The following is a 25505-nucleotide window of genomic DNA, read 5'->3' on the forward strand; positions in this document are numbered from 1 at the left end:
TTATTTTGTAGGAAGAATACTACAACCTTCTTGCTTCCTCCCTTCTAGGGATTGCCCGCATTGTGGAGACACACCAACCAATAGTGGAGACCTATTATGGGCCAGGGAGACTGTATACCCTGATCAAATATCTGCAGGTGGAATGTGACAGACAGGTGGAGAAGGTGGTAGACAAGTTCATCAAGCAAAGGGACTACCACCAGCAGGTGAGCAGGGGAAGCTCCAGGTGGGGTTTGGTAGCAGCTTTAGCCAGGAACACTGAGTAGAATAACTTGGGGGGGAACAGTGAAGAAAGGTGCAGACAGGAGAAAAATTAATGCTCAGCACAAACTGGCCTGCATCTTGCCCATTGCCAGCTTACCTTGGACTTGAGGTGTTGTCGAGATGAGGATGGCCTCAGTTCAAGACCAAAACAAATAAAAAGGGCTTCCTGAAAAGAACACAGCATAAGTAGTAGACCAGTTCTCTATCATAAAATGTGCAACAGTGCCCTCTGGTGATAAAATGACAATTCTGTTTATTGAGGTCCTATTAAGTGTCTAAGTAATTGTCTCCAGTTTCCCCTTCATTCCTCAGATGTTAAAGATAACGTTTGCTTTTTCAGAACTTTATTTTTTCCTTCTTTTGAGCAGAGAAAGTAAAAGTACAACATAGAAATAGGAGTGGCCTCATACAATTGTATTTCTAGAACTCCAGACTAGGACCCTATAAACAGTAGTCTATTGGAACACTATTAGCATGACTTTTAAGCACAGTAATAGAAGTGAGTAGTATTAGCATCCAACCCAAAAACAAATCTTTGGCCTGTCATCTTGAAAGCCCACTGCTGGCTTGAAGGGAAGGTAAACCCAGTAAGCAAACTAAACCTAAACATTCTTGTGTGCCAAAAGTTTGGAGTGACCAGCAAGAGGCCAATAGATATGGGAGTGGGGAAGAATATTCTCATTCCTGTGGTATGTTGCAGTTCCGGCATGTTCAGAACAACTTGATGAGAAATTCTACAACAGAAAAAATCGAACCAAGGTAAAAATCCTCTTTTCTTCAGCCCACAAGAGTTTGAATTGGTAACCATGTATATATAATTCAGACGACTCTGTTACAATGTGGTCTGTGTTTTTGAAGTATTTTATCAATTACTCTTATTTTTCAGTGGAATGTATCATGAACAAAAGTATGTGTAAATAAAATGTGTAATAAATCATAATCAGCTGGGCGTGGTGGCTCGCGCCTGTAATCCCAGCACTTTGGGAGGCCGAGGCAGGTAGATCACAAGGTCAGGAGTTCGAGACCAGCCTGGCCAATATGGTGAAACCCCTTCTCTACTAAAAATACAAAAATTAGCTGGGCATGGTGATGCGTGCCTGTAGTCCCAGCTATTCGGGAGGCTGAGGCAGGAGAATCGCTTGAACCCAGGAGGCAGAGGTTGCAGTGAGCCGAGATCACACCACTGCACTCCATCCTGGGTTACAGAGCGAGACTCCATCTCAAAAAATAAAAACTAAACTAAAATAAAATAAAATAAAAATCAGTACAATCACGTGTCATTTAATGACTGGAATACTTTTTTTTTTTTTTTTTTTGAGACAGAGTCTCACTCTGTCACCCACGCTGAAGTGCAGTAGCATGATCTTGGCTCACTGCAGCCCCTGCCTCCCGGGTTCACGTGATTCTCCTCCCTCAGGCTCCCAAGTAACTAGAACTACAGGCGTGCACCACCACTCCCAGCTAATTTTTTATAATTTTAGTAGAGACAGGGTTTCGCTATGATGGCCAGGTTAGTCTCGAACTCCTGACCTCAAGTGATCTGCCCACCATGGCCTCCCAAAGTGCTAAGATTATAGGCATGAGCCACCATACCCTGTCAACAACTGGAGTACATTCTGAGAAATACATCACTAGGCGACTTCCATTGTGTCAACATCATAGAGTGTACTTAGCCTACTACACACGTAGGCTATATGATGCAGCTTATTGCTCCTAGGCTGTAAACCTGTATGGCATATTACTGTACTGAATACCATAGGCAATTAGAACACAATGGTAAGTACTTGTGTATCTAAACATATCTAAACATAGAAAAGGTACAGTAAAAATACAGTATTATAATATTATGGGAACGCTCTTGTGTATACCGATACAGTTTTTTTTCTTGTTGTTTTGGGGGTTTTTTTTGTTGTTTTTTTTTTTTGAGATAGGGTCTTGCTTTGTTGCCCAGGCCAGAGTGCAGTACAATGGTATGATCATGGCTCACTTAGCCTCGACCTCCTAGGCTCAAGCAATCCTCCCACCTCGGCCTTCTGAGTAGCTGGGACCATATGTGTACACCACCACGCTGGGCTAATTTTTGTATTTTTTGTAGAGACGAGGTTTTGCCATGTTGCCTAGGCTGGTCTAGAACTCCTGGGCTCAAGTGATTCTCTCACCTCCCAGAGGCTTTCCAAAGTGATGGGATTACAGGCTTGAGCCACCATGCCCAGCCCAGCAATTCATTTTTGACCAAAATGTTCTTATGTAGCATGACTACACTTTTGAAGCCCCCAGAGTGACTCTCCTCTTCCCTTCCCACAAAGGTGACTACTATCCTAAAATTTTAAACTTTTACTTTTTTTTTTTTTAATTAGAAATAGGGTCTCTGTTTCCCAGGCTGGAGTGAAGTGGTACAGCGACAGAATCCCAGCTCACTGTGACCACCAACTCGTGGACTCAGGTGAGCCTCGAGTAGCTCAGCCTCAGCCTCCCGAGTAGCTCCTGACTAGCTAGGATTACAGTCACCACTCCTAGCTAATTTTTTTTTTTTTTTTTTTTTTTTTTTGAGGCAGTCTCGCTCTGTTGCCCAGGCTGGAGTGCAGTGGCGTGGTGTGGTCTCGGCTCACCACAACCTCCACCTCCCGGGTTCAAGCAATTCTCCTGCCTCAGCCTCCCAAGTAGCTGGGACTATAGGTGTGTGCCACCACACCCGGTTAATTTTTTTGTATTTTTAGTAGAGATGAGTTTTTTGTTTGTTTGTTTGTTTTTTTGTTTGTCTTAGACAAGAGTCTCACTCTGTTGCCCAGGCTAGAGTGCAGTGGCACGATCTTGGCTCCCTGCAAGCTCCACCTCCCGGGTTCACGCCATTCTCCTGCCTCAGCCTCCCATGTACCTGGGACTACAGGCGCCCACCACCTTGCCCAGCTAATTTTTTGTGTGTGTTTTTAGTAGAGACGGGGTTTCACCATGTTAGCCAGGATGGTCTCGATCTCCTGACCTCGCGATCTGCCCGCCTCAGCCTCCCAAAGTGCTGGGATTACAGGCGTGAGCCACTACGCCCGGCCGAGATGAGGTTTTGCCATGTTGGCCAGGCTGGTCTCAAACTCCTGACCTCAGGTGATCCACCCACCTCAGCCTCCCAAAGTGCTGGGATTACAGGCATGAGCCACCATGCTCAGCCAATTTTTTAATTTTTGGTAGAGATGAGGGCTTGCTATGTTGCCCAGGCTGGTCTTAAACCCCAGATCTCAAGTGATCCCCCTGCCTTGGCCTCCCAAAGCACTTACAGGCATGAGCCACTGTAATCCATCCAAACTTTTACTTTTTTTTTTTTTTTTGAGACAGAGTCTTGCTCTGTTGCCCAGGCTGGAGTGCAGTGGCACAATCTCTGCTCACTGCAAGCTCCACCTCCCAGATTCACACCATTCTCCTGCCTCAGCCTCCTGAGTAGCTGGGACTACAGGTGCCCACCACCACACCTGGTTAATTTTTTGTATTTTTAGTAGAGACAGGGTTTCACCATGATAGCCAGGATGATCTTGATCTCCTGACCTCATGATCTGCCCACCTCGGCCTCTCAAAGTGCTGGGATTACAGGCGTGAGCCACTGCACCTGGTCATAGATAATCTTTATTCAAACCACAAAAGAGGCCAGGCATTGTGGCTCATGCCTATAATCCCAGCACTTTAAGAGGCCAAGGCAGGAGGATCACTTGAGGCCAGGGGTTTGAGACCAGCCTAGCCAACATGGTAAAATCCCATCTCTACTAAAGATACAAAAATCAGCCAGGTGGGGTGGCACATACCTCTAATCCCAGCTACTAATGTGTCTAAGGCATGAGACTCACTTGAACCTAGAGGTGGAGGTTGCAGTGAGCTGAGATTGCATCACTGCACTCCAGCCTGGGCAACAGAGCAAGACGAATGGCTGGGCACGGTGGCTCATGCCTGTAATCCCAGCACTTTGGGAGACTGAGGCGGGTGGATCACAAGGTCAGAAGATCGAGACCATCCTGGCTAACATGGTGAAACCCCATCTGTACTAAAAATACAAAAAATTAGCCGGGCATGGTGGCAGGCGCCTGTAGTCTCAGCTACTCGGGAGGCTGAGGCAGGAGAATGGCGTGAACCCAGGAGGTGGAGCTCGCAGTTAGCCGAGATTGCGCGACTGCACTCCAGCCTGGGCGACACAGTGAGACTCTGTCTCAAAAAAAAAAGAAAGAAAAGAAAATAGGCCGGGCGCGGTGGCTCACGCCTGTAATTCCAGCACTTTGGGAGGCCGAGGCGGGTGGATCACGAGGTCAGGAGATCGAGACCATCCTCCCTTACACAGTGAAACCCCATCTCTAGTAAAAATACAAAAATTTATCTGGGCATGGTAGTGGGCACCTGTAGTCCCAGCTACTCGGGAGGCTGAGGCAGGAGAAATGGCATGAACCCAGGAGGTGGAGGTTGCAGTGAGCCGAGATTGCACCACTGCACTCCAGCCTGGGCAACAGAGCAGGACTCCATCTCAAAAAAAAAAAAAGAGGCCAGGCACGGTGGCTCACACCTGTAATCCCAGCACTTTAGGAGGCTGAGGCAGGTGGATAACGAGGTCAGGAGATCGAGACCATCCTGGCTAACACGGTGAAACCCTGTCTCTGCTGAAAATACAAAAAATTAGCCGGGCGTGGTGGCAGGCACCTGTACTCCCAGCTACTCAGAAGGCTGAGGCAGGAGAATGGCAAGAACCTGGAAGGCGGAGCTTGCAGTGAGCCAAGGTTGCGCCACTGCACTCCAGCCTGGGCGACAGTGAGACTCTGTCTCAAGAAAGAAAAAGAAAAGAAAAGGAAACAGGCTGGGCGCGGTGGCTCATGCCTGTAATTCCAGCACTTTGGGAGGCTGAGGCGGGTGGATCACAAGGTCAGGAGATTGAGACCATCCTTCCTTATATGGTGAAACCCCATCTCTAATAAAAATACAAAAAATTATCCAGGCATGTAGTCTGTAGTCCCAGCTACTCAGGAGACTGAGGCAGGAGAAATGGTGTGAACCCAGGAGGTGGAGCTCGCAGTTAGCCGAGATTGCGCGACTGCCCTCCAGCCTGGGCGACACAGTGAGACTCCATCTCAAAAAAAAAAAAAAAAGAAAGAAAGAAAATAAAAGAAAAGAAGACACACCTCCCAACCTTTTATTTAGGTCTGGCAGAATTTTAGGGAGTGAATGATTTAGGTGAAACAGGTAAATGGAAAATGTGGTTGACACCTGTCTCTGAATCTAATTGGGCCAGCCGAGCTAGGAGGGCCATCTGGCAGAGCTGTTCCTTATGGGCCCAGTGGGGAGGGGGAATTCAGGACTCTGTTTTCCCTGTAGCTCTTGTGTCTAAGGGAATCCACTGTCCTCCTGTTCCTTCTGCTCCATGTGTCTCAGAGAACTGGACCCCATCCTGACTGAGGTCACCCTGATGAATGCCCGCAGCGAGCTCTACTTACGCTTCCTCAGGAAGAGGATTAGCTCTGATTTTGAGGTGGGGGACTCCATGGCCTCGGAAGAAGTGAAGCAAGGTAAAAATATTTCCCATATTTTTGGGGAGGGTTGAGATATAATCGGCAGTGTTTCTTAATAGTTAAGCCACAGATCTCTTATTAAGGAAACAACTGGGACTTATTAGCCCCTGGTGGTCTGTAGACAAATTGACTCCCAGGAGGAAATCTAAATGTACTGGATTTTAGAATTGGACTAGATCTTTGAGGCCATCTAATCACTTTACAGATGAAGACACTGATGCCCTGTTTTAAATTGTATAGATAGAAATTATACTTCAGTAAAGTGTTTTGTTGTTGTTGTTGTTGTTGTTTTAAAAAAAAAAAACAAAGTACATAGGCCGGGTGCGGTGGCTCACATCTGTAATCCCAGCTCTTTGGGAGGCCAAGGCAGGTGGATGTCAGAGTTTGAGACCAGCCTGACCAATATGGTGAAACCCCATCTCTACTAAAAATAAAAAAATTAGCTGAGCGTGGTGCCATGCACCTGTAGTCCCAGCTACTCGGGAGGTTGAGACAGGAGAATTGCTTGAACTCCAGGGGTCGAAGGTTTCATAGAGCCGAGATCGCGCCACTGCACTCCAGCCCAGGCAACAGAGCCAGACTCTGTCTCAGGAAAAAAAAAAAAAAAAAGAGTATATAATGTACAGGAATCCTCCTGTCCCTTTCAGTCTCCCAGTTCCCCTAGTCACAATTTTTCAAGGAATAATTTACATTGATAAGAAACGGGGCTGGGTGCAGTGGCTCACACCTGTAATCCCAACGCTTTGGGAGGCTGGGGAGGAGAATTGCTTGCTCAGTTCAAGACCAGCCTGGGCAACATGACAAGACCTTGTCACTATATTAAAAGAAAAATTTTGGCTGGGTATGGTGGCTCACGCCTAATCCCAACACTTTGGGAGGCCGAGGAGGAAGGATCGCTTGAGCCCAGGAGTTTGAGACCAAGCCTGGTCAACATAGTGAAACCCCATCTCTAAAAATTTCAATTAAATAATAAAAGATAAACACTTTTTAAAAATTTTGTAAAGGTATGCTGGAGTCCAATTTGATTTACAGATTGACTCGCTAGGTTTTTAAGATAACCATTTAAATCCTGCTGGCTACTAAAGCAAGAGTTAAAGGAAAAAAAAATCCTGCTGGACAAATATATGCAGGGTTCTTTGGACTGGGGACTTGAGACCTACCCAGCATCTGTGGCATTCCGCATAGCTTGTGCCAATAATACGTGGCAGGGGCGTTACAGAATCAGTGTATAAAGGAAATTGTTTGCTCATTTGGAGTTCGCTTGTTGATGTCAATGATGACTATCATTTGATCTTAGCCAAAAGACCAAGAAGCAATAATGATGACTATCACTGTTCAGAGCTGTGCTGCCCAATACGTAACCATTCATGAATTGAAATTCAAATTCAAATTTAATTACAATTAAATAAAATTTTAAATCCATCCTTCTCACCTGGATTCTGGGGAATAAAAGAATTTTAATAAAACAAATAAAAATATTCAGTTCCTAAGTTACGTTCATCACATTTCTTTTTTTTTTTTTTTTTTTTTGAGACGGAGTCTCGCTCTATCGCCCAGACTGGAGTGCAGTGGCCAGATCTCGGCTCACTGCAAGCTCCGCTTCCCGGGTTTGCGCCATTCTCCTACCTCAGCCTCCAGAGTAGCTGGGACTACAGGCGCCGCCACCATGCCCGGCTAATTTTTTTGTATTTTGGTAGACATGGGGTTTCACCGTGTTAGCCAGGATGGTCTTGATCGCCTGACCTCGTGATCCGCCCGTCTCGGCCTCCCAAAGTGCTGGGATTACAGGCTTGAGCCACCGCGCCCGGCCCGTTCATCACATTTCAAGTGCTCAATCACTAACATGACCGATGGCTACTATATCAGATAACAGATACGGAATGTTTTCTCTTTTCTTGTTGTTTGTTTATTTTTTGTAGAGACAGAGTATTGCTCTATTACCCAGGCTGGTCTCAAAACTCCTGGACCCAAGTGATCCTCCCACCTTGACCTCTCAAAGTGCTGGGATTACAAATGTGAGCCACCACACCTGACCAAAATATTTTCATTATCACAGAAATTCTGTTGGACAATACTGGTGTAGAGAATGAAATATTCTCTACACCAGTATTTTTGTCTTTGCCATGGAAACTTAACATCTTTTGACTCCTATTAATTAATCCTAAGGGAATAATGGAAAAGGAGTAAAAAGTTTTTCGTACAAAAGTATTCACTATAATCTCCAATTATTGTGATATTTTGTTATCTCCAGTAATGGCAAAACATTTGGAAATAACCAGATGTCTAAAAATAGAGTGGTTTTTTTTCCTCAATTTCACATGAAACAACATAAAAGTTAAAAATAAGGCCGGGCACGGTGGCTCACATCTGTAATCCCAGCACTTTGGGAGGCCGAGGCGGGCAGATCACCTGAGGTCAGGAGTTTGAGACCAGCCTCAACATGGAAAAATCCTATCTCTACTAAAAATACAAAATTAGCCAGGCGTGGTGGTGCATGCCTATCATCCCAGCTACTTGGGAGGCTGAGGCAGGAGAATTGCTTGAACCTGGGAGGTGGAGGTTGCAGTGAGCTGAGATCATGCCATTGCACTCCAGCGTAGGCAACAAGAACGAAACTTCGTCTCAAAAAAAAAAAAAAAAAGGCCGGGCGCGGTGGCTCAAGCCTGTAATCCCAGCACTTTGGGAGGCCGAGGCGGGCGGATCACAAGGTCAGGAGATCGAGACCACAGTGAAACCCGTCTCTACTAAAAATACAAAAAAAAAATTAGCCAGGCGCGGTGGCGGGCGCCTGTAGTCCCAGCTACTCAGGAGGCTGAGGCAGGAGAATGGCGTGAACCCGGGAGGCAGAGCTTGCAGTGAGCTGAGATCCGGCCACTGCACTCCAGCCTGGGGGACAGAGCAAGACCCCGTCTCAAAAAAAAAAAAAAAAAAAAAAAAGTTGAGTAGTTTTTAAAATGTGGATTATGCACCTGATTAAATGCCACATAGTCATGAAAAATAAGGTAGGTGAAAACATGGAAAATATTTATGATATACTTTTTTAAAGCAGAATTCAAAATTGCTATCTGTATCGTGATTATAACCATGTAAAATATGTACATATTTGCAAGAAAGATTAGAAAGAAACCTGAAAAAATGAAAAAAGTTGCTCTGTTTCCCTTGGGGAAAAAAAAATGAGTATTCCTTTCTTGGCTGTCCCCTAGAGCACCAGAAGTGTCTGGACAAACTCCTCAATAACTGCCTTTTGAGCTGTACCATGCAGGAGCTAATTGGCTTATATGTTACCATGGAGGAGTACTTCATGAGGGAGACTGTCAATAAGGTAGGACATAGGACTCATCTCTTGGAAATGGGGTTTCCGGTCCAAGAAGCCAGGCTAAAGGAAATGCATGAGGCATGTCATATTTTTTGGTCCCGCTTTGAGAATACTCTTTCATGCAGATTGAGTGGAACCACTTTGTATGGTTAGAGAGCATCTTTGGAGTCGTGCTCTTTGTATACCCAGCTAGGACCTCCTTCCCAAGAATTACAAAAGAACAGCTCAGCTCTCCAGGGAACCCACTTGTTCCCTGCCTCCCTGAAGGTTTGTGGATAAGGAGCCTCAGGGAAGTAGGGCCTCTGCAGATGTCTTACACCCCCCAGGTAATGGATCTCTGCAGAGCTAAGGCCCAAAATATTTAATTTGTTCACCTAGTGATCAATAGGGAAGTGAGCTATTTTGACAAGGAGGATGCACATGAGTTCGTGACCAGAACACGCCATGTTGGGAGAAACATGGACAAGGTACAGAAAAGGGAGCAGAGCTAGGGCCATCCAGAATCATCTAGAAGATGACATGCACAACTGGGACCCTCAGTGTTGACTTTGCCTTTTGGGTAGGCTGTGGCTCTGGACACCTATGAGAAGGGCCAGTTGACATCCAGCATGGTGGATGATGTCTTCTACATTGTTAAGAAGTGCATTGGACGGGCTCTGTCCAGCTCCAGCATTGACTGTCTCTGTGCCATGATCAACCTCGCCACCACAGAGCTGGAGTCTGACTTCAGGTACAGTTGACTCCCTTTCTCCTTTCTAGGCAGAAAGGCCCTTCCTGTTGATTCCCGAGGCCCATTTGTTTCTGCCCTTTGTCCTCATGATTCTAGTTAAGTTCTATACGGGACATAAGCTCCTATCTCTAAGATAGTATCCTTGGCTCCAGGAAGCTGTTGATCAGCCATATATCTCATAGGCCAAATTTCTGTTCCCTGAACTAGACTGAAGGAGCTATGGGCCCTTAGACGGAGGAGAGAGAACAGGCAGTTCAGATGAATAATACCACCACTAGGTACCATTGTCAGCACCATGCTAACCTCCTGCTCTTTTGAGGTCCTAATAACAACCCTATGAGGTAGGTACTATTAGCTCTGTTTTATAGATGAGGAAACTGGGCTTTAGGGAGATTGCATCCTCGTCAAAGATCCACACTTAGGAGTAAGAGGTAGAATCCAGAACTGAGTGACTCAAAACCTGTTTTCAGCTCCTACATGGTACTGCATTCACTAAGCCGCACAGCTTTTTTTTTTTTTTTTTTTTTTTTTTTTTGAGACGGAGTCTTGCTCTGTCGCCCAGGCTAGAGTGCAGTGGAGCAATCTCAGCTTACTGCAAGCTCCACCTCCTGGGTTTGCGCCATTCTCCTGCCTCAGCCTCCCAAGTAGCTGGGACTACAGGCGCCCACCACCTCGCCCGGCTAGTTTTTCGTATTTTTTTTTTAGTAGAGACGGGGTTTCACCGTGTTAGCCAGGATGGTCCCGATCTCCTGACCTCATGATCCGCCCGTCTCGGCCTCCCAAAGTGCTGGGATTACAGGCTTGAGCCACCGCACCCGGCCAGCTGCACAGCTTTGTTGGAGTGCAGTGGTGATGGCTAAAAGCCTCATAAGCAATGGAGATTGGCCAGTCTCCTCTGTATGTTCTTGTCACATTAGTGTCCTTGAGGGGTGCTGGTTACTTTCATACCCTGGCTCCTCAGGTCTCCTACAGTGGTCTTAAGGACTGGTTATACCCCCTAAAAGAGCACCTTGTGCTGCTGCGTCAGGGTGGTGGACACGGGTCTTTCTGTCCTGGTGGCCAAGTTGAGCACTGTCAATCCCTCTATACCATCCTGTCCCCCAGGGATGTTCTGTGTAACAAGCTGCGGATGGGCTTCCCGGCCACTACCTTCCAGGACATCCAGCGCGGGGTGACAAGTGCCGTGAACATCATGCACAGCAGCCTCCAGCAAGGCAAATTTGACACAAAAGGCATCGAGAGTACTGACGAGGCGAAGCTCTCCTTCCTGGTAGGTACCCCACAGCTCACGAGCTGGGTTGGTTTATCTTGAGAGGTTACACTATGACTGCTAAGCCACAGTATAGTTGGCCTCTAGCTAGAGACCTCTCCTCCAGTGTCTATATAGAAGGAAAATTTCTCCTTTAAGAGAAGTTCCTCCTAGAAGGTTCTGAAACGATTTCTTACTCAGGGATGTATTCTGAACAGCCTGAGCCACAACAGAGGCTGGGCTGCCCAGGTATCACCTAGCATTCATTCCCCAGAGTGCTGCCCAGCTGCTGAGGAGCCCACTGACTGTCAAGCTTGGCTTGCATCTGCCACAGAACCAACTGCACCATCTGTGCCAGGCCACCAGACTGCTTCTCTGAGGAGAGGCCCGCAGCATGGGCAGGCGCCAGTCCTTCAGGCCTGCCAGCACTGCTCTACTAGCACATGTCTTAGGCTTTCAATTCCTCTGGAAAGGAGGCCTTATTAAAGCCCTTAGCTACCTGGAACGACAGATGTGATAAAGCAGCAAGTCTTGCCGTTGTGTGGAAAGGAGAAGCACAGAAGGATGAAAAGATTTGTACAAAGCAACAACCAGTTTATGATGAGCCAGAGAGAGTACAAATGAGTCCTAAGCTCAGGATCAGGCCTCTTTGGCACATGCTGTCTTAGCACGCACGGGAGTAGCACAGTCCAGGTCCATTCTGCTCCATCCCCCACATTGGCCACACTCTGAGTCTTGACTCCTGAGGCTCAGAGCCTGAAAGAAACATCTAGTAGCAGAGCTGTCATCTGTAGTTCACAGGTGGGGTTGGATGCAAAAATGTTCACGTGCATTTTTCTGGACACAGGGTCCTTAGCTTTTATTACGCTTTTTTTTTTTTTTTTTTTTTTTTTTGAGATGGAGTCTTGCTCTTGTTCCCCAGGCTGGAGTGCAATGGTGTGATCTTGGCTCACTGCAACCTCCGCCTCACCGGTTCAAGCGATTCTCCTGCTTTAGCCTCCTAAGTAGCTAGGATTACAGGCATGCACCACCACACCTGGCTATTTTTTTTTTTTAGTAGAGACTGGGTTTTGCCACGTTGGCCAGGCTGGTCTCAAACTTCTGACCTCAAGTGATCCACCCATCTTGGCCTCCCAAAGTGTTGGGATTACAGGCATGAGCCACCGTGCCTGGCTATCATATTCTTAAAAGGATCTGTGACCCCCAAAAGAGTTCAGAGCTGTTACTTTCAGAGACAGAAGCCTGAACTTGCTAATATCTACCAATCCCTGTGCAGAGGAACCCCTAGTAGCAGGTTATGAGACAGATCCAATACGAAAGCTGTTTAGGCAGCCCCACTCTTTTCCTGTCATAGAAAATGTTTGCCCTGGACATGGTTTCTGTCAATCTAGGATATGACGGTTGCTGCCAAAAACAGATCAGATCCAAAAAACTGTTGCCTGTGAAATTTGTTACCTTTGGAGACCTTTGCCAAAATGCCCAGCAACCAGCATCACATCATGAACCAACTTAAATTTTTATTTTGTTTGTATTCTTTGATTTTATTTACAGAACTTACTTTCATTTCTGTGCTCAGAAATAATCATTGGCTGCTTGCTGCCTACCACATCAAAGCTAGATGTCTTCGTTTAACCCTCCTAAATCTAACCCATCCCACCTTTTCAGTTCCATTTTCCACCACTTGACTACACGTCTCCAAAACCAGCCAGTGCATGTTCGCTCTGTGAGGACCTCCCATTAACACAGTTTCATTGTTTGAGGCCCCAGAAGATAAGACCAAAAAGAAAGGCAATGCTAAATGCTTGGTGACAGGTTTCTGGTTTTCCTGACACCAAGGATTTAAAATGTCATCACTCCCATTGCAGGGCCTATTTTTTATGTCACCTTGATTCATCTGGCTGTCAAGATGAATTCTCCAACTGTACTGACATCATGCACTGTGGGTAGGGAATAAGCCCAGTGAATCCACGCTTGCTAGGGCTGTCAGTACAGGGGAAACTTTGAAATCAATACCATTTGAACTCAAATCCATAAGTCCTCATGACAATTATTCTTGGTGCTCTTAAATGCCTTGGAAACACTTATGGCCTTCATCCTTCAGCTGTCATGACAGGACAGTTATTTGGAAACTTGTGACATTAGAGGCCTCATGTTATGGCATATTAAAGAAAGACCTTTAGGCTTATCTGTCCACATCAGAGTGGCCTAAGCAGCACTGTCAGCATCATGACTTTCAGCATTGGCTGCAGGACACTGACAAGGGAAGCACTCTGGGGAAGATGAGAGGGACTTCCTAATCACAGCCCCTGGGGTTCTGAGATCCTCCTTTTACGCTGAAATCCAGAAGCTCCTGACTCATGTCTCGAAGTCTGACTCCTACTTACCTCACCCCTGCCTTCCTGATCATGCCCCTAGCACACCAGTTCACAAGCAGTGGGATCCCCAGGCCCTCTATTTCCTCCCACACATGGCCTCTAGATGAGTATTCTCGAACCACAGCTGTGCTCATGTGGCATTTACCTGCTTTAAAAATCCTCAGTACCAGCCCACTGTCCACAGGTCACAGGGCTAACTTTGGAGCAGAGCACCCAAGTCCCCGTCAGGCTCTGCCCCTCGCAGCTCTACGTCCTGCCACTTCCCTTCACGTGTCTGTGAACTGAGTCTGCTATTTCCCAAATACCTTTTTGTGTTTTCTGCTATTCTGCACTTGCTTATATTATCCCCTTTCCAGAATATGTTCATTCACTGTCTTACTCATTCCACAAATATTTATTGAGAAACTTCTAAATTTCAGGCACTGTTCTGGGTTCTAGAGCTACACTGCCCAACATAGTAGCCACCAGCCACAGGTGGCTATTGAAATTTACATTTAAATTAAAAATCCGCTTCCTGAGTTGTACTAACTAAGCTTCAGGTGCTCAATAGCCACATATGGCTGGGGGCTACCGTACCAGACAGTGCAGTTAGAATATTTCCATCAACCAGAAAGGAAGACAGTGCTGTATAGACATGCAGTGGTGAAGAAAACAGGCTAGATCCATGCAGACAAGAAATAGATAAACCGGACAATGTCAGGAAATCCTAAGGACTGTTAAGAAAATATCAAGGCCGGGCGCGGTGGCTCAAGCCTGTAATCCCAGCACTTTGGGAGGCCGAGACGGCAGATCACAAGGTCAGGAGATCAAGACCATCCTGGCTAACACGGTGAAACCCCGTCTCTACTAAAAAATACAAAAAACTAGCCGGGCAAGGTGGCGGGCGCCTGTGGTCCCAGCTACACAGGAGGCTGAGGCAGGAGAATGGCATAAACCCGGGAGGCGGAGCTTGCAGTGAGCTGAGATCCGGCCACTGCACTCCAGCCTGGGTGACAGAGCGAGACTCCGTCTCAAAAAAAAAAAAGAAAATATCAGCCGGGCACGGTGGCTCAAGCCTGTAATCCCAGCACTTTGGGAGGCTGAGACGGGCGGATCACAAGGTCAGGAGATCAAGACCATCCTGGCTAACACGGTGAAACCCCGTCTCTACTAAAAAATACAAAAAACTAGCCGGGCAAGGTGGCGGGCGCCTGTGGTCCCAGCTACTCTGGAGGCTGAGGCAGGAGAATGGTGTAAACCCGGGAGGCGGAGCTTGCAGTGAGCTGAGATCCGGCCACTGCACTCCAGCCTGGGCGACAGAGCCAAACTCAGTCTCCAAAAAAAAAAAAAAAAAAAAAAAGAAAATATCAAATAGGACAGTGAGCTAGAGAGAGGCTGATGGGGGTGGAGAAATGTTCTCACCTTCATCTCCTGTCAGAATTGTGTTCTACCCTTTTATGTTCAGCTCAGCTACCAACTCTGCCATGGAACCTTCCTTGAATGCCTCACACCAAAACAGTTTGTTCTTTCCTCTCATTGGCCAGAGCAATTAGTGCCTTAATACTTTTGCCCCATGCTACTTTTTTTTTTTTTTTTTGGAGATGGAGTTTCGTTCTTGTTGCCCCAGCTGGGGTGCAATAGCGCAATCTTGGCTCACTGCAACCTCCACCTCACAGGTTCAGGCGATTCTCCTGCCTCAGCAACCCCAGTAGCTGGGATTACAGGCACCTGCCACCACGCCCGATTAATTTTTGTATTTTTAGTAGAGACGGGGTTTTGCCATGTTGGCCAGTCTGGTCTCGAACTCCTGACCTCAGGTGATCCACCCATCTCGGCCTCCCAAAGTGTGGGATTACAGGAGTGAGCCACCGTGCCCATGCTACTTTTATCATTGGTATTTCTGCACCTAGTCTGTAAGGCAGTCGTGTTATGAAAAAAGTCATCTTTGGACCAGAGTAGGGAGACCTGAATTCATTTTTTTAGTTTATTTGTTTATTATAAAGGATATTATATAGGATATAGATGAAGAGATGAAGAGGGCAAATTATGGGGGAAGGGGTATGGAGCTTCCATGCCCCCAGGTGGCCACTCCCCAGGAACCTCCACCTGTTTATCCATCTGGAAGCTCAGAGACCCAAATTCTAAGCCTGGCTCCAGCTTTGTGGCCTTGTCACTCTGAGTGTCTGTCCCTTATCCTGCTTTATTATACTTCCTGACATTATATAATGCATTTGTTTACTACCTGGCTTCCCTTCTGGAATGTCAGTTCTGTGAGGGGTGGACCATGTCTGTTCTGTTAATTACTTTCTCTCAGTGCCCAGAACCATGCCTGACACATCCAGGTGCTCAGTAAATATTTGCTGAATCAGTTGCTGTCTGACCTTGGCGAATCCTTTTACATTTTTTTTTTTTTTTTTTTTTGAGACGGAGTTTTGTTCTTGTCACCCAGGCTGGAGTGCAGTAGCGCAATCTCAGCTCACTGCAACCTACACCTCCTAAGTTCAAGCAATTCTCCTGCCTCAGTCTCTCGAGTAGCTGGGATTACAGGCGCCTGCCACCATGCCCGGCTAATTTTTTGTAGTTTTAGTAGAGACAGGGTTTCGCCATGTTGGACAGGCTAGTCTTGAACTCCTGACCTCTTGATCCACCTGCCTCGGCCTCCCAAAGTGCTGGGATTACAGGCGTGAGCCACCGCGCCTGGCCAAATCATTTTACCTTCTGAGGAGTCTCATTTCCTCCCATGTACTGGGCTTGATAATATGTGTTCTGTGGGGGTATTTGGCAGACTCCATGAGTTAAAGAATGAGACAATACCTCATAGGTGGCAGGCTCTGTGGAAGCTTTTCTTTAATGAATGTCAGGCTTTGTGTCACTGACCTGGGGCTTGACCATTTGGAGCCTCAAAACTTATCCCAGACCTGTATGCCTGAGTCATTTCTGCTCTGTAGGTAACACAGTACAAGAAGACCTGAAACCTGAGCTCACTGACTCTGAGGTCCTGATAGCTTTAGGCTCCCTGGTATCAGGCACAGAAGAAAGGGCCAGCCTGCTTCCCCATTCTGCCCAATCCAAGATCTGAGCGTCCTGCTCAGATGTAGCTGTGTGGGCTTTCACTAGCCCGAGTCTGAACTCCAGCCAGCCCTTCTCTGAGCTTCATGGAGCGCAGCTGTCAGCCAGTCTGGCATTGGAGTGGGTGGCAGGCACAGTCGGCAGGAAGTCACGTTCTTCCTTCCTCATCTCCCAGGTGACTCTGAACAACGTGGAAGTCTGCAGTGAAAACATCTCCACTCTGAAGAAGACACTGGAGGTACAAGGGAAATTGCCTGTCGGTGGTCAGCAGCCACTTTTTCCCATGTCGAGAGAGAGCCCTATACACACATCATGGTGAAGATGCTTATCCTGGTGACGTTGAGCCACACTCGAGGGGATTTCTTGGTGACTGACATGATAGCAAGGCATCCTTGGACCAGGGGGAAAAGCTCAGGAGTTGGAAGATCAGAATTCAAATTAGATCTTCCAGGCAAGGCACAGTGGCTCATGCCTGTAATCCCACACTTTCGGAGGCCAAAGCGGGTGGATCACTTGAGGTCAGGAGTTTGAGACCAGCCTAGCCAACATTGCGAAACCCCATCTCTACTAAAAATACAAAAATTAGCTGGGCATGGTGGCAGACGCCTGTAATCCCAGCTACTTGGGAAGCTGAGGCAAGAGAATCGCTTGAACCCAGGAGACGGAGGTTGCAGTGAGCTGAGATCGTGCCACTGCACTCCAGCCTGGGGGACAGAACAGACTCTGTCTGAAAATAACACACACACAAATTAGATCTTCCAGCACACAGTTGGCGTGTGACCTTGGCCAAGTCTCTTAGCCCTCTGAGCCTCAGTTCTCTCATCTACGAAATAAGATACATAGCTCCATCCTGCCCTAATTTGGGTTTCTTTGCTAGCCCAATGAAAAAACAGGATCGAGGCCAAGTGGCTCATACCTATAAGCTCAACATTTTGGGAGGCCAAGGCAGGAGGATTACTTGAGGCCAGGAGTTTGAGACCAGCCTGGGCAATGTAGTGAGACCTCATCTCTACCAAAAAAAAAAAAAAAAACAACTTTTTTTAAAATCAGGATCAGGGCCGGGTGAGGTGGCTCACGCCTGTAATCCTAACACTTAGGGAGGCTGAGGCAGGTGGATCATGAGGTCAGGAGTTCAAGACCAGCCTGCCCAAGATGAAACCCCATCTCTATTAAAAATACAAAAACTGAGCCAGCCGTGGTGGCAGCTGCCTGTAATCCCAGCTACTCGGGAAGCTGAGGCAGATAATTGCTTGAACCCGGGAGGCAGAGGTTACAGTGCAAGATTGCATCACTGCACTCTAGCCTGGGCGACAGAGGGAGATTCTGTCTTTTAAAAAAAAAAAAAAAACCGGGATCAAAAGCACCTTATAAAAATGACAAATCCCTGTATAAATGTAGGAGATTAAGATAAGGTTTGCCTAATCTTATACAAAGCTGGTAGCTGTTGTTTTTTAGAGGAAGGCAGCAGAGTATAGTGGAAATTGCTTGGGCTTTTAAGCCAGACACCCCAGGTTCAAATCTTCATTTGACCACTGCCCAGCTTTGTGGCCTTAGGCAAAAGTTCTGTAACCTCAGTCTCCTCATTCATAAAAGAGGATAATGACCTCTGTGCCACAGGACTGTTACGAGATGAATGTGATAACATGAACCACTTAGTACATGAGAGGCATGCAGTGGTACTTATTAGTTGTATTAACAGTTAAAAATAATAATAGCTGGGCCGGGGGGTGACTCATGCCTGTAATCCCAGCACTTTGGGAGGCCGAGGCGGGTGGATCACCTGAGGTCAGGAAGTCGATACCAGTCTGGCCAACATGATGAAACCCTGTCTCTACTAAAAATACAAAAAAATCAGCTGGGTGTGGTGGCCTGCGCCCATAATCCCAGCTATTCGGGAGGCTGACACAGGAGAATCGCTTGAACCCCGGAGGTGGAGGTTGCAGTGAGCCGAGATTGCATCACTGCACTCCAGCCTGGGCGACAAGAGCGAAACTCCATCTCAAAATAACAGTAGCTGGGTGGCTTGTGCCCATAGTCCCAGCTACTTGGGACCCTGAGTCAGAAGGATTGCTTGAGGCCAGGAGTTCGAGGCCAGCCTGGGCAACATAATGAGACCCCCCATCACTTAAAAAGGAAAAATAGGCTGGGCGCAGTGCCTTATATGCCTATAATCCCGGCACTTTGGGAGGCCAAGGCAGGTGGATCACAGGTTAGGCATTCAAGCCTGGCCAAGATGGTAAAGCCCTGTCTCTACTAAAAATACAAAATATAAAATTTAGCTGGGCACGGTGGCGAATGCCTGTAATCCTAGCTACTCAGGAGGCTGAGGCAGGAGAATTGCTTGAACCCAGGAGGCAGAGGTTGCAGTGAGCCAAGATCATGCCACTTCACTCTAGCCTGGGCAACAGAGTAAGACTCCATCTCAAAAGAAAAAAAAGATAAAAATAGTGGCCAGGTGTGGTGGCTAACACCTATAATCCCAGCACTTTGGGAGGCCAAGGCGAGTGGATCATCTGAGGTCAGGAGTTCAAGACCAGGCCAACATGGTGAAACCCTGTCTCTACTAAAAATACAAAATTAGCCGGGCGTGGTGGTATACACCTGTAATCCTGGCTACTCAGGAAGCTGAGGCAGGAGAATCGCTTGAACCTGGCAGGCGAAGGTTGCAGCGAGCCGAGATCATGACATTGCCCTCCAGCCTAGGCAACAGAGTAAGACTCCGTCTCAAAAAAAAAAAAAAAAAAAAAAAGTTAAAATAGTAAAAATCAATTTAAATTTAACAAAATAAAAATAACAGCATGGAGAGATCACTTTGTGAACTACTAGAAAATGAGGGGCCCATTTCTTCCCCACTCCCAAACTCAGCCTCTGGGAAAGAAGTGAGGCCAGGGCCTGCCTCCACAGTGAACACTTGTACAAAGGAGGATGCTTTGCAGCAGAGACAAAGGGCTCGGTGCACAACCTGGTGTGAAGTGTGGGCCTTATGCTGGCACACTGAGGAGGAGGCTGGAGCCAGCACACAGAGGAGAGAGGGGTGGCTCAGAGAGAACAGTCAGGTGGGTGTTTATAGTACTGTAAACTGGATTACGTTAGGAATTTACCCCCCAAAAAAGCCTTAAAATGGGGGATGGAATAAAATAAGGTGGCATAGGCCGGACGCAGTGGCTCACATCTGTAATCCCAACACTTTGGGAGGCCAAGGCAGGCGGATCACCTGAGGTCAGGAGTTTGAGACTGGCCTGGCCAACATGGAGAAACCCTCTCTCTACTAAAAATACAAAATTAGCCAGGTGTAGGGGCTCATGCCTGTAATCCCAGCTACTCAGGAGGCTGAGGCAGGAGAATCGCTTGAACTCGGGAGGCAGAGGTGGTGGTGAGCCAAGATCATGCCATTGCACTCCAGCCTGGGCAAGAGCAAAACTCCATCTCAAAAATAAAAATAAATACGGTGGCATAATGTACCGATAATATAGTATCTGTCACATCGTATGTGTTCAACAAGTTGGCTGTCATCGTTGGGTTTTTTTTTTTGGTTGTTTTTGTTTCTGTTTTTGTTTTTGTTTTTGTTTGAGACGGAGTCTTGCTCTGCAGCCCAGGCTGGAGTGCAGTGGCGCGATCTTGGCTCACCGCAGGCTCTGCCTCCCGGGTTCACTCCATTCTCCTGCCTCAGCCTCCCGAGTAGCTGGGACTACAGGCTCCCGCCACAGCGTCTGGCTAATTTTTTGTATTTTTAGTAGAAACAGGGTTTCACCATGTTCGCCAGGATGGTCTTGATCTCCTGACCTTGTGATCCGTCCGCCTCAGCCTCCCAAAGTGCTGGGATTACAGGCATGAGCCACCGCGCCCGGCCCATTGTTGGTTTTTTTTTTTTTTTTTGAGACAGAGTCTCACTTTGTTGCCCAGGCCAGAGTGCAGTGGCACGATCTCAGCTCACTGCAACTTCTGCAATTCTCCTGCCTCAGCCTCTGGAGTAGCTGGGATTATAGGCACCTGCCACCATGACCAGCTAATTTTTGTATTTTTAGTACAGATGGGGTTTTGCCATGTTGGCCAGGCTGGTCTCAAACTCCTGGCCTCAAGTGATCCACCCGCCTTGGCATCCCAAAGTGCTGGGATTACAGGCATGAACCACCTCTCCTGGCCTTGTCTTTATTTTATTTTATTTTATTTTATTTACTTATTTATTTTGAGACCAATTCTCGCTGTGTTGCCCAGACTGTAGTGCAGTGGCATGATCTCGGCTCACTGCAACTTCCACGATTCTCCTGCCTCAGCTTCCTGAGTTGCTGGGATTACAGGCGCCTGCCACCATGCCCGGCTGATTTTTGTATTTTTAATAGAGATGAGGTTTCACCATGCTGTCCAGGCTGGTCTCAAATTCCCAACCTCAGGCAATGCGTCCGCCTCAGCCTCCCATAGTGCTGGGATTGCAGGCATGAGCCACCATGCCTGGCCTTTTTTTTTTTTTTTTGAGATGAAGTTTCGCTCTTGTTGCCCAGGCTGGAGTGTAGTGGCACAGTCTTGGCTTACTGCAACCTCCACCTCCCAGGTTCAAGCAATTCTCCTGCTTCAGCCTCCCAAGTAGCTAGGACTACTGGCGCACACCACCATGCCCAGCTAATTTTTGTATTTTTAGTAGAGACAGGGTTTCACCATTTTGGCCAGGATGGTCTCGATCTCCTGACCTCATGATCTGCCTGCCTCGGCTTCCCAAAGTGCTGGGATTACAGGCATGAGCCACCACGCCCAGCCAACATCATTGTTTTTAAGTCATGGCACTTTAGACTATTTCTGACCTTATCCTTAACATGAGTCTGTTGGGTTTTGGAAGTAAAATTTGGGGAAATATTAGAAATTCATATGTGAGCTTATGACTTTCATAGAATTAGCCAAGTAAAAGAGCTGAAAAACCTATTCCCATAAATCCCAGCCATCCTTAGATTTGCATCTCACAGATGTTCTTTCTTAGCCCCATCAGCAGCCCTTTGAGATAGGCAGATCAGGTGGCATGACGTTCAGCTTACAGGGGAGGTTACAAGACTACTCGAAGACAGTAAGTGTCAGGAATACTGTGGGAGTGAAGGGCCTCTGTCTGCTAGAAGAGTCCCTCTGAGTTCTTCCACTCTGCTTCCTCTCTGGAGCCAAAACAGCATGAACTTTCTAAGGAGGCTACAAGAAATGTGGCAGCTCCTGGCAACCTAAAACACAAGTTTCAAGCAGTTCCCCCTAGAGAGTACTACACCTACACTGTAGTGTGGTGACTAGAAACAGGCATTCTGGCCGGGCGCGGTGGTTCACGCCTGTAATCCCAGCACTTTGGGAGGCTCAGGCGGGCTGGCCAACGTGGTGAAATCCCGTCTCTACAAAAATACAGTGATTAGCTGGGCATGATAGTGGGTGCCCGTAATCCCAGCTACTCTGGAAGCTGAGGTGAGAGAATCACTTCAACCTGGGAGACAGAGGTTGCTGTGAGCCAAGATCATACCATTGCACTCCAGCCTGGGTGACAGAGCGAGACTGTCTCAAAAAAACAAAACAAGACAAAACAAAAACAGGATTTTTGGAGTCAGAATACCTGGTCTAGAGTCCCAGCTCCATGATTTATCTACGTTAAAAGACGGGTCTCTGCTGGGCGCAGTGGCTCACACCTGTAAATCTAGCACTTTGGGAGGCCAAGGCAGGTGGATCACCTGAGGTCAGGAGTTCGAGACCAGCCTGGCCAACATAGTGAAACTCCATCTCTACTAAAAATATAAAAATTAGTTGGGTATGGTGGCGCACACCTGTAATCCCAGCTACTCGGGAGGCTGAGGCATGAGAATCACTTGAACCCGGGAGGCAGAGGTTGCAGTAAGCCGAGATCATGCCACTGCACTCCAGCCTGAGCGACAAAGTGAGACTGTGTCTCAAAAAAAAAAAAGAGAGAGAGACAGGGTCTCGCTTTGTTGCCCAGGCTGGTCTTGAACTCCTGGGCTCCAGCGATCCTCCTACCATGGCCTCACAAAGTCCTAGGATTACAATAGTGAGCCACCGCGCTCAGCCTTTCATGACTTATTGCCATGACTTTGAATAAATTATTAACTTCTATGCCTCAGTTTCCTCATCTGTACAATGGGGATAATTTTACCTACTTCATAAAGGAGATACTTTTTTTTCTGAAGGTCAGAGTAACTTAAGTAGTTGTGGGGGTTTTTTGGTTTTCATTTTGTTTGGTTTTTAAGCAGAATAGGTACTTTGGTCTCACTCTGTTGCCCCGGCTGGGGTGCAGTGGCACAGTTATAGCTCCCTGCAGCCTTGAACCCTTGGGCTCAAGGGATCCTCTCACCTCAGCCTCCTTAGTAGCTGGGGATGCAGGGGTGCAACACTACATCCAACTAATTCTTTAATTTTCTGTGGAGACGGCTTCTCACTATGTTTCCCTGCTGTTCTTAAACTCTGGCCTCAAGTGGTCCTTGCACCTTGGCCTCCCAAAGTGCTAGAATTACTGGCATGAGCCACCTCGCCCAGCCTGATACTGTAATAAAAGCAAAATGCTTAGAACAAAGCCCGGTATACAGTAAGCCCTTAAACATTAGCTATGATCTTGACCATCTCCCTTTGGTAGCCAGACCAAAATATTTAAGAAGCAGAACTGGCTTTTGTGGTTTTTTGGTAAATTTAAATAAAATTTAAAGAGAAGTAAATAAATATAAAAGTGGGAAAAAAGAGAGAAAAAGGAGGAACTATAGCAATAATAGCTAGTGTCTCCTGTGCCAGGCACTGAGCTAGGCACATTGTGCTTCATCTCATACATGAGGAGCAGGAATTGGTGTTCCCATTTTATAGACAGGAAAACTGAAGCTCAGAAACTTTAAATCATTTGCCCAAGGTCACTCAACTAATACATGACTGAGCCAGGACTTGAACCTAGGAATGTCTGACTCTAAAGATAGGAAAAACTTTGTGGTATTCTGTTTCTTATTCACTTCCCCAACACTGGTACCCCCATATTACAGAGGGGGAAGTGGGAGCCAAGTGGATAGCCACCAGGATAGAATCGAGGTTTTCTGAAACAGAAAAGACTCTTGACAGGCCATAGCTACACCCAGAGAAGGCTGGAGGAGTAGAAGTGGCTGGTGCCTCTCCTCACACTCCCATGGCCCACGCATGCTTGGTGGTCTTACAGCAGTGTTCTCCCCTAGAGTGATTGCACCAAGCTCTTCAGCCAGGGCATTGGAGGGGAGCAGGCTCAGGCCAAGTTTGACAGCTGCCTTTCTGACTTGGCCGCCGTGTCCAACAAATTCCGAGACCTCTTGCAGGTAAGCCCCAGGTTCAACTGCTGACTGAATCCTGTGTCTGTATGTTGCTCTGAGAAGATTGTTAGCTGGCTCATCGTGTGCAAGGAAGCCAGGAGGACGGGTGAGGGAGCAGCAAGCAAGCCCTGACGCCTGGAGTTGTGCAGGTCCCTTGAGACTAAAGGCCCTGTTGGTTTTTCAGCAGTGAAGTTGTCACACTGACAAGCCACCCTCTGGTCCTCTAGACTTTCCACTTGGCCCCACAATGACAAGAGCCCTCAGAAGATGCTCAGAGGAAGTGGAGTCACTTGGTTGTTCTGACCTGTGGCCCTAGCCACAGGTGCTGCCTAGCACCCGGCATTCTGAAATCTCTCGTGAGAGTCTATCAGAATAGTCTCAAGGCCTCATTGTTACCCTGGACCTGAATCATCTGAGATCTGGAAAGGGGCATGTTCCTGGCTCCTCCTTTCATTAGCACTAGCTCTGTTATAACCTCCAACAGGGCCTGCAGAAAGCCTCAGGGCTGGAAGAGCACCCTGCAGTCAAGAGATGGGAAGGAGAGAGGGAAGGGGTGGGGAGATGAGAGAGGGAAGGGGTGGGCAGACGAGAGAGGGAAGGGGTGGGGAGACGAGAGAGGGAAGGGGTGGGGAGAGGAGAGAGGGAAGGGATGGGGAGGGAAAGGGAAGGGATGGGGAGAAGAGAGGGAAGGGATGGGGAGAAGAGAGGGAAGGGATGGGGAGAAGAGAGGGAAGGGATGGGGAGAAGAGAGGGAAGGGATGGGGAGAGGAGAGACGGAAGGGATGGGGAGGAACGAGAAGGGAGGGATGGGGAGAAAAGAGAGGGAAGGGATGAGGTGTGCCTTCTGTGTTACATGTCTCCACCTTGTCTTGTGCAGGAAGGGCTGACGGAACTCAACAGCACAGCCATCAAGCCACAGGTGCAGCCTTGGATCAACAGCTTTTTCTCCGTCTCCCACAACATCGAGGAGGTTAGCCTGGCCACAGGCAGCCATCAAGCCCCAATGACGCCTCGCCCCTAGCCCCAGCTGGAGGGAGCGGAGCCATCTAAACAGACTAGACCTTCCATGCTTCCCGCCCACTTCCCCAACCCTCACCCTTGAAGACTAGGTTCCTCCCGGGAAACAGTTTCTCCCTAGTCAGAAGGGCTCAGAAAGACATGGAGTTTGCCTTGATCTAACTTATTCCCTTGTATTGGAGCTCTTTTTGCCCCACGTATGATAGACTTAGAAGCGTTTTTTTCCTCCTGGCCTAGTGATTTCATTCCTGTAGAACATGAGATCCAAGAAGGAATAAAATGCCAAGAACTTTACCATATTATGTGGGCCTCTGCTACAGCCCTGGGCTGTTTGCTGGTCAGTTTCTGCCAGCCTGGGTGTCTGAGCTGGTTTTAAACTAGATGAGTCAAGGCACAGGAAAGAAAGAACGTTTTACATTATTTTCTTAGAGAGATAGAGGTGGGTGGCAGTGAATGGTACTTCTTAGAAAGAGGCCCATGGTGACCACCAGTCCTGCTTCCTGACAACAGGAAGAATTCAATGACTATGAAGCCAATGACCCTTGGGTACAACAATTCATCCTTAACCTGGAGCAGCAAATGGCAGAGTTCAAGGTGCGTAGGGGCCCTAGGGATCCACTTAGGGAATTACCCACCTCTGCCCAAACCAGCAGCCTGCAGGGTCTCATCACATTCCTTCTGGG

The 25505-nt window shown here is 47.5% G+C and overlaps 1 protein-coding gene across 4 annotated transcripts in view; it reads left to right on the forward strand.

The window, feature by feature from the left end:
- The window catches only part of LOC105491545 (component of oligomeric golgi complex 4), a 40075-nt gene that overhangs the window by 13139 nt on the left and 1431 nt on the right, over positions 1 to 25505 (forward strand). For 3 of the 4 annotated variants that reach the window (XM_071084917.1, XM_071084918.1, XM_071084921.1), the window contains exons 7-16: positions 49 to 206; positions 965 to 1023; positions 5659 to 5792; positions 8999 to 9117; positions 9675 to 9841; positions 10946 to 11111; positions 16689 to 16751; positions 23695 to 23811; positions 24683 to 24775; positions 25333 to 25416. In XM_071084917.1, coding sequence (XP_070941018.1) covers positions 49 to 206; positions 965 to 1023; positions 5659 to 5792; positions 8999 to 9117; positions 9675 to 9841; positions 10946 to 11111; positions 16689 to 16751; positions 23695 to 23811; positions 24683 to 24775; positions 25333 to 25416 — 1160 coding nt within the window. The remainder of the gene's footprint in view (positions 1 to 48; positions 207 to 964; positions 1024 to 5658; positions 5793 to 8998; positions 9118 to 9674; positions 9842 to 10945; positions 11112 to 16688; positions 16752 to 23694; positions 23812 to 24682; positions 24776 to 25332; positions 25417 to 25505) is intronic. The other variant, XM_071084920.1, reaches the window with a different exon arrangement.

This window comes from Macaca nemestrina, chromosome 18, assembly GCF_043159975.1.
Source record: "Macaca nemestrina isolate mMacNem1 chromosome 18, mMacNem.hap1, whole genome shotgun sequence".
NCBI lineage: Eukaryota > Metazoa > Chordata > Mammalia > Primates > Cercopithecidae > Macaca > Macaca nemestrina.